We start from the raw sequence: 9,286 nt of genomic DNA on the forward strand, positions 1-9,286 counted from the left end.
TATATATATTTATTTATTTACTTATTTATTTTATTTAACTGCGCTCAAACATCCTCCATCCGCGTTCAGCTTATCCACTTAGGGGATAAGCTGAACGCGGATGGAGGATGTTTGAGCGCAGTTACGGCTAGAGTTCGTGTAGGATGGATGAAATTTAGGGAACTGGGTGGGGTATTGTGTGGAAAGAAATGGTCAGTGAAGATGAAAGGGAGGGTATATAAAGCATGTGTGAGAGCAGCGATGGTATATGGTGGTGAAACTTGGGTGTTGAGGAGAGAGGAGGAAAGTGTACTGCAGAGGGCTGAAAGAGCTATGGTGAGGATGATGTGTGGGGTTAAAGTGAATGATAGGAGGAGTAGTACAGAGCTGATGTCAATGATGGGACTGAATGAGGACATTGTGACATTGATAAGGAGATCGAGATTGCGATGGTATGGACATGTGTTGAGAAGGGATGAAAGGGTCGGGATTAGGCGAGCGTTGGAGTTCGAAGTTGAAGGAGTGGTAGGAAGGGGTCGTCCGCGATAGAGAGAGCAGGTGGAGAAGGACAGGGTGAAAGCGGGGTTGCGTGATACTGAGGCGAGTGACAGATGTGGATGGCGTCGAGGGGTATTTCGGTTTCATCATAGGTAACCAAACGGCAACCCCCGATCTCGGGGAAAATGTCGTCTAAACGTGTGTTGTTGTTGTTGTTTTATTTATTTTATTTATATTTATCGGGTATGTGAGATTTGTTTTTTTTTCAGGTATCCCGGTGAATGGCTGAATGAAGAAGTAAGATTGAAAAATTGAATAAGTTGCGCAGAGTAAAATAGAGGGCATAAAATAAGTTTGAAAAAATGATTTTAATGATAATATTTTCTTAAAAAAATGTATAAACAAACAAGTAGATAGAGAGAAATAAATATAAACGCTAATCATTTATTTGAATAAAACTGTGGGTTAGAACTCTAGTCTGGGGTTTATTATTATTTTTATTTATATGTATGTGTGTTTATATATTTATAATAAATACGTATTTAGAACTGACTGATTATGTCTTACTTTTTGACCTAAATAAATTATTGTTAAAGGGTAAGTGACGAATATACATGTTGCATATTTTTGTGACACTCGACACTTTGTGAAACATTGTTATTATTTTTCCTCTTTACCCTATTATCAACATTAAATTATTTCATGGATTTAACTCTGTTTTTTAGTTATGTGAATTGTTAGAAACATACCGTATTACACACACGTATGTATGTGTGCAATCGCACATGTGTGTAAATAAACGTATCAGTATGAATAATATTTATAATTTATATAATAAAATTATATATATATATAATTATATAATATATATATATATATATATATATATATATATATGTAAATGTTGGTAATGTATATGTATGTATGTATATTGGATTAAGACTGAAATCACAGCATGTTCGCATAAAAAACAAATACATAATTTATTTTAAACCAACAAAGAATTAACATTGTAGAGACACAGTATGTATCTAATTGAGCATTTGGCCAAATACACAACGTATCAATTCGAACACCGAAGATGGTATAGGAATACCAGAAAAAGCTTTTTTGTTCTATCATGCTTAAATGTTCTATCATGCTTAAAATAAATAAAAATTTTAGTTTTGAACTAAAGAAACTTCACAATGATTTACAATCTACCGTTTAAAAAATGGAAAAATTAAACAGGAAGCTAACTAACGCGGAACATGCTGTGATTTTCATTAATATTATATAAGCTAATATATATATGTATGTGTGTGTGTGGGGGGGGAGACCATATTTTGTACAGTATTATATGAACAATTCAGTAGAATTCATACAATACTGTATACACTGCATACATATATATATATATATATATATATATATATACTGTATGCATACATATATATATATATATATATATATATATATATATATATATATATATAATTGATTCATGTATGCAATCTTTGTAATATTCAAATACCTACATTAAACTTTTTTACATATCTAAATTAATGTGAAATTTATATTGAGGTTAATTATTATATAATAATTTATTATAATTATAAATTATTTAATTGATAATTATAATTAATTTAACAAATACTACATATGTACCGTGTGTCATTTTTAATTTTTTTACATGTTGCTTGTTTTTTTTTAACTGTGTGTTCCTTGTCCAATGTAAAACACTTGTGCTGCGTAGAAATAACATTTTCTCCAGTTTCTAATTTTTAGATGATGTTATTAGCTATTTCGTAATAAAATGTTGAGCTCGTTTAGTAGTTTGAAATGTCCGAATCCACAATCCAAGAACGACTAAGAAAGAATTGCTAAATACTAAATTGTTTCACCCTCTCACCCCGTATGAAAGAGAGAGAGAGAGAGAGAGAGAGAGAGAGAGAGAGAGAGAGAGAGAGAGAGAGAAAGTATTACTGATTTAGTTACAGTTTTATATTTAGTTTCAATGATTCGTTACGTTGGCATGTTAGTTGTTAATACTTTTCAGTTCTTTTGAATGACGAGGACAAGTTTTGTTTTAAAATGTGAACACGAAATAAATACATACATAAAATGAAACAACAAAACCAGTTTGATTTTGGGATTTGTATTTATTTAGCTATGTAGATCAATAAATAAAAAAAATTTATTTTATTTCTTAAGCAATATAATAAGCTGCTATTGCAATAAATATTTTAAAATATTTCAGTTTAAATGTTTAATTAATTAATTAATTAGTTGATTAATTGATTAATTATCATGACTTTTATCATTTTTATCTCATCATTTTTTGATACCTCTTTTTTGTATGAATTAAGCTTTTTTCATCGTAATAATATTGCTTGTGTTGTATTTGTTTGATTTTTTCTATTATTTATAACTAACATTTTAAAATGTGTTTCTGAGAAATAGGATTTTGTTTTGAACAATTTAACACATAATTTATTTTGCATAAGTTCCTTTAACGTTTAACTATTATTAAACACATGCAAATATTAAGCAATTGAATTGCAATAATGAATGCTTAAATTTGATTACTACTGTGTCAGAGTTATAAAAAAGTAATCCTTTTTCCAATACGTGAACTACACATACACACATACATATGAATGCACACACATATCTCTGTACAGTGGAAATATATCCTGTTATTAATGTAGCGAACTTAGAAAAATAATGTCTGTGAGAAAAAGTAGATAGAGCAAAAGCTGGCTATGCAAATGTTCCTCAGTAGGTAGGTAAATTTTTGTGGTTTGTACTAATCCTAGTTAGAATGTTCTGTTATTTTAAGCTATTTTTGTCGCAAGATATGAACGAATGTTCCAAATTTTCAAGAGATGTTTCTACCAAGGAATGTAAGCGAGAAACTAATCAAATTTCATCACAATGTTAATTTTAGTTGTTATTATTGTAATTGTTACTAAGACAAAAATTATCTGGACGTATTTTTAGAATTAATTCAGTTATCAAATACTGGCATTCATTTGTTTGATTTTGAAATTTCTTTGACAATTCAAGAATGGCGTGTTATGCGACTTTCCATTTAAATTGAGAATTATGTTATAACATGTGCGTGTTAGTGTTGTGATCAAGTGCATTATCTGGTTTTGTTTTTAATTATCTTAATGTTTATAGAGCTTTGACCTGTTTTTGTCTTCAACATTCTTTCAAATTTCTCATGATATTTTTATTCGTAGAAAACTAACAAATTTTATGTCAGCGTTTTTTTAAACTCTACATGTACATAATCGTTTTGAAGTTTGATGGGCAAACCACAAACAGGTCACAAAATTAATATAAAGGTCCTACCTTCACGATTGAAAGCAAAAAAGCAATAATAGTTTTTTCGAAGCATTGTCTTTATTCGCCTGCTCGAAAAGTTGTAAATTGTAAATTGAACTAGAAAATGAAAATGATTAACACCAGGCTTCCAGCAATCATTGAGAAATTTAATCGATTCTTTATTTAAAAAAACTGATCGTTTAGCTTAAAAATTGCCTCGCATTTACGTTTCTTCAATCAAAAATAGTGCAATGATTAACGGAGCCAGTCTGTGGTGACTGGATTCGAATGCGACAAGATCCGAGCTGGGCGCACGCAATGTTTGATGTTTCAAATGAATTTTTTGTCAACGTGGCCACCTCACGGTATTTCTAGTAAATTTGTCAACGAAATCAAAATAATTTAAATTGTTGTAATATGTAATCACTGCAGCCATATAGATAAAATACACAATACTTAAGAATATGAAATCTGTCTTTAATTCATTTAGCGTTTAACTGTCTGCTAGAAAAATGGATTATGTTGGTAATCCCCTTTTAAGCTATGTGTGTTAATAAAACAATACAACAATTTTCATTGCTAACTGAATAAATAAAGTAAATAAATAAATAAAATATACAAGAAAATTTTGATATTTATTTACCTTTATTTGAATTTAATTTAGTTTTTATTAAAACTCTGAATTGCATGGTGCTAGTCTTGTTTGTTGTTTTTGTTTTGTTTGTTTGTACTATTCAATAGTAACTATTGTGTTGTGTTGGTTTTGGCTGGGTTGTTATTGGATCTTTTAAAATTCAGTTTTAATTTCAACTGCTTATTACTGTTTATTTTCTTATCTCAGTCAGAGTAAAAGTTGTTAATTAACAAGCCAAGACACACCTAGTTATATTTTATTTAACTTTTATTTTAGTTAAATAAATTAAAATCCCAAGTCTTTTTCAGTATTGAGTATTCTATTCTAGTATTCTTATTAGCTTTTTGTTTTGTAGCATCTATTAAACTAATTAATAACTAAATAAACTTTTAGTAGAATTTTAGAAGTTTAGAATTTAGATTTAGATTTTGTTTGAATTATTAAACAAGTTAGTTAGCATATAATAAAAGCTGTTTACTTTATTATATAAGTATAAAATATTATATATTGATATTCCAGAGAATGGAGACATTACCAATCAAACCTGAAGTATGTAATCTATAATTTGTAGTGTAATATTAAATTATTAATGTTTAATTATTTTGGCTAAATTTATATTATTTTAAAACTTCATAGTATAATAATCTTAAAAAATGTTCTTGGCTTAAGATAGAAAGAGTTTACCAGAGATTAATTAAAAAGAATAAAACTAAAATAATAACGTACAAGTGACGCAAGACTATCTGAACAAGGGAAGTGTGAATTGCTAAGAACTAGATGATTTCATATATTAAAAATTTTAATTTGATTTTAAAATTGTTTGGTTAATTTACATTTGAATTTTAAATAAATTATTTTTTTATATTTATTTTTACAGAAAGAACCTTTGAGTTTTGAATTCAACAATTCGTCAGTTGATGAGAACATTGGAGAGGCCAGGAATGCTATTAAAAAATTTAGTTTTTACTTATTTCATTTTTTGCATTAAATCAATTGTTATGCTCAAATGTATTGGAAAAAAATATTAAGAAAAATTTAGTAATCAGTGATTAGAAACTTGTTGACTGTTTGCAGTTTTATTTAGATTTAGAGTATTTTAGTACTATATCTGAAACTTTAACCTCTCAATAATCCTATCAAATCTAATTCTATATATTGTATAATCAAATCATATAGTTTTATTTGTTTAGAAAATTGGCCATTAATATTTGAAATAAAAGAAGCTTGTTGCGTTTTTTTAGATATGATATTTGAATAATCATTACACTGAAAGCTTCAAATTATATTTTAGTGTAATTCTGTAGTTTATCCTTTTTAGTAATGTGGCCTCTACTATGTGGGATCACTCATCAGCTAATTCATTCATTTGTGTATTTATTTAAGCATTTAGATATTTATTGTTTTTACTTCTATTTTACAATTTTAGGCAGCTGAGAAGTTACTTTATCATTGGAAAAGTCTGCCCATAGTACTGCCACCATCAATCACAGATGACAACTTGGAAGCTGGAGATGGGGTAAAGATTTCTACTTCATTATTTTTTGATTTTGGTTTGGTTTAGTTTAATTTTGGTTTTGGTTCGGTTTGGTTATGATTTTGGTTTGCTGATTTGGCAGGATTTGATTATTTTCATAAATATTAAAATTAACTTTGGTACCATTTAATAAGCATTCTCATAGTTGTTTCATCTTCACATGTCATGTCCAATATGTTGAAATCAATTAAATACTGTCTTTACTTGTTTGGATAGTTCATGATATCATTTAAAGACCTTTTTGTGGCTCCAACTTTTGATGAGTTGGAGCAAGTCGCCAGAGATAGCAAGGGGAACATGAAGAAGTTGAACAGGAAACAATTGATGAACATCAGAAACATGGGGTTGGTTGGTGTTGAAAAGGTGATGATAATGTTAATGATTATTAATGATTGTTAGAGATGATTGATGGTGATGAAGATGGAGTTTGCTGAAGATGAAATAACATACTTACTTTTCACCAAAGTCCTAAAATTTAACATCTCATTGATATAAGTTGTTTATTTTTTTATTGTATAAAATAAATTGAAACATATCCTCCATGTTTTGTTTTGTTTTACAGTGAGTTTGAGGTTGAGAGTATAAACTTTCCAGGCCAAGCACACAAGTGGAGGTTGAACCTCTTGCTCCAGAAGGGCTTCTATAGGACACATGAATCTTTTCTTGATGTAATTCCTAAACTTTATTTTCCATTTTTATACATGTCATTTTAAAATTTTTTTAAGACATTTATACATTTCATTCATTTGAAAATTAGCTTTATATAATACTTTCTCAATATTTTTATATTTTGCTTTGAAGGATTTAGCACTGGCGCTAAAAATGTTGATCATATACTCAAAGAATCGATTTGAGTCACCGTTTTTTAGTTTGTCACAGAGTTACAGAAGCTTAAAGAAATCAGTTTATCATTTCTTAGGTAACTGATGTTTGTCTTTAAGTACTGGTACATACATTTTTGTTGTCCAATTTTGCTGTCGACTTGAATTTCGTTAAAAAACCAGTAAAAATTTTCAAGTTTAATCTGATTTATTTTATTTATGTAGACATCATAATTGGCATGCCATCTACGAAGCCAGATAGAATGGTTGAAAAATTGATGGAAGAACACTCAAAATTTTTAGTTGCTGAATTAATTATTAAAGTATATTTAATTTATTTTTATAATAATTCATTTAATTTATATTTATTTAATTATATCTAGTTTATTATATATCTTAATAATACATCTTTGTATTTTGATTGTATATTTTCAATAAAATAGTTCAACCTATTCAAACTTTTATAAAAAAATTTAATTTTTTTTAATTTTTTTTTCATAATATTTAAAATTTTTGAAATGATTAAAAACTTTTTAAAATTTATACACCAGTCTGAATCGAAACAGGATTGGAAAGAGTTCTGCTCATTCATAAAAAGCCGAATGAATGCAGTGCAGGCAAACAAGTTGATGCTAACTGTTAGTTACTTCATTGCATCTTCACCATCATCGTCTTCATCATCAACTTCATCGTCATCCTTATCATCATCTTCATCATCAACTTCATCTTCATCGTCATCTTCATCATCATCTTCATCATCAACTTTACCTTCATCATTATCATATCTTCGTCATCATCATCTTCTTCCTCACGATCGTCTTCTTTTTCATCGTGTTTTGTTCATCTAGATTTTTAGCATCATTAGTTTTTGTATGGTTTCTACTAATGAGATATTAATAAAATACATAAATAACGAAAATTGTACTGCTGGTAATTATAATTATGAATAATAAAAATAAATAAATAATATTAAAAGCATAATTTTACATTTCGTCATGATTAATGTTTGAGAAGCAGTCAGCAGATTTCGAGCCGCCCCCACACCCATATAAATTCTCAACCCCTAACAAAACTGAAATTGACCTAAGGCAGTTTAACAAAAGTTTGAAAATATTTTTTAGTTATTTGTTTCTGTTTATTTTTATTTATTTATTTAATTATTCATTTGTTTCTTTGCACATTTGTTTATTTATTTTTTAATCCATTTATAAATAAATTATAATGAATAATATAAATAATAATAAATTTTAATGTTGACGTAAATAATAAAATCATGACACAATTTTCAACAAACATACGAAATATTAATAATTAAATGTGAATTTAAATAAAAAAATCACTTGCAAACAGTTATTATGAATCAAAGCTATGAGATTTTGTCGACGATATTAAAGCAGGAGTCCAGGGGCTGGTACATCAAATACAAGGATAAGATTATTACTGATCTTAAGGGTATACTCTCGTTACTGTTGCTAAAATGGCTTGTGATTCAATTGATACCTCTCTTGCCATTGTCTTTATTGTTATGTCGTCTTTAATGCTTATGATGTTTCGGATATAGTTTATGATTTTTATATTGCCGCTTGATTTTAATCTATTGATTTGTGTTGTTTGAAAGTAAGTAGTTATTGTAATATACCATCGAATGATTCTTCAGTCGTTAATTTGTGATTTCAAATTACAGATAGAAACATGACTTACACTGAGATAAAAGAGGTAGTTTGCAATAATTGGTTATATGTCAATATCTTTCTCTTTTTTTTTTCATTTATTTCCGCTCTGACTGTTTATATAAATTTGTTACTGTAGCATGTCTGTCAGTGCATCCAAGAGAAATATTATGAGAAAGTTTTCCATGCAATTTTGTGCAGTTCAGAACTGGAGGCAATACAGCCTGGATTGGGTTGGTTGGTCTGTTCTGCGATGTTCTTCCCATTTCACATCCACCTTCTATCTTTTTTTAGTGCGATTTTATCTAAGTGATTCATTGCTCAAAGTTTGTTTGTAATTGATTGTATCATCCTTTGTGATACACATTTTGGTGTTCGAGCTGTCCTATCATATTTGCATTCATTTGATCATTTGTTCATTGTTTTATTTGTTTTAAGGTTGATTTAAAATGTGGCTAATAAAAATATAGACGATAATAGGAGTGATATTAAGTCATTGATTGACAGGTTTGTTGCTGGTGAATCAGGCTAAGTGTGCTCTGAACACAAATAAAAATCTAACAGCTCTGAAAGAGAAGTTTGAAATATGCAAAGACGAGGTTAACTGAATTATTCATTCTTTACTTATTTTTCTGTTAAAATTTATATTGCTTACTTGAAAAACAAACAAGATGACATTGGTACTTTAATTCTGAACATGTCAACACTTTCCAATACGCAGTACACAGCAAATCTAACAAAGCAATATCCCGTGAGGTCGAGAATTGACGAGTGGCTCAAGGCTCAACTCTCCATATTTTGGGTATGTGGTTTTGGCTGCTCATGTGGATGTTGCAAC

At 28.6% G+C, this 9,286-nt stretch overlaps 2 protein-coding genes across 2 annotated transcripts in view; both read left to right on the forward strand.

Annotated features, from left to right (window-relative positions):
- Positions 1–1,605, forward strand: part of HELRODRAFT_168416 (hypothetical protein) — a gene marked incomplete at both ends in the record, with an annotated part of 16,029 nt that extends 14,424 nt beyond the window's left edge. The window contains 2 exons of the mRNA XM_009014278.1: position 1,074; positions 1,559–1,605. Of these exons, the coding sequence (XP_009012526.1) occupies position 1,074; positions 1,559–1,605 (48 nt within the window). The remainder of the gene's footprint in view (positions 1–1,073; positions 1,075–1,558) is intronic.
- Positions 1,606–4,945: 3,340 nt separating this feature from the next.
- The window catches only part of HELRODRAFT_168417 (hypothetical protein), a gene marked incomplete at both ends in the record, with an annotated part of 9,915 nt that continues 5,574 nt past the window's right edge, over positions 4,946–9,286 (forward strand). Inside the window, 9 exons of the mRNA XM_009014279.1 lie at positions 4,946–4,972; positions 5,850–5,939; positions 6,174–6,301; positions 6,520–6,625; positions 6,759–6,876; positions 7,345–7,416; positions 8,129–8,230; positions 8,956–9,047; positions 9,170–9,257. Coding sequence (XP_009012527.1) covers positions 4,946–4,972; positions 5,850–5,939; positions 6,174–6,301; positions 6,520–6,625; positions 6,759–6,876; positions 7,345–7,416; positions 8,129–8,230; positions 8,956–9,047; positions 9,170–9,257 — 823 coding nt within the window. The remainder of the gene's footprint in view (positions 4,973–5,849; positions 5,940–6,173; positions 6,302–6,519; positions 6,626–6,758; positions 6,877–7,344; positions 7,417–8,128; positions 8,231–8,955; positions 9,048–9,169; positions 9,258–9,286) is intronic.

The sequence above is a fragment of the Helobdella robusta genome, assembly GCF_000326865.2.
Source record: "Helobdella robusta unplaced genomic scaffold HELROscaffold_13, whole genome shotgun sequence".
Lineage (NCBI taxonomy): Eukaryota > Metazoa > Annelida > Clitellata > Rhynchobdellida > Glossiphoniidae > Helobdella > Helobdella robusta.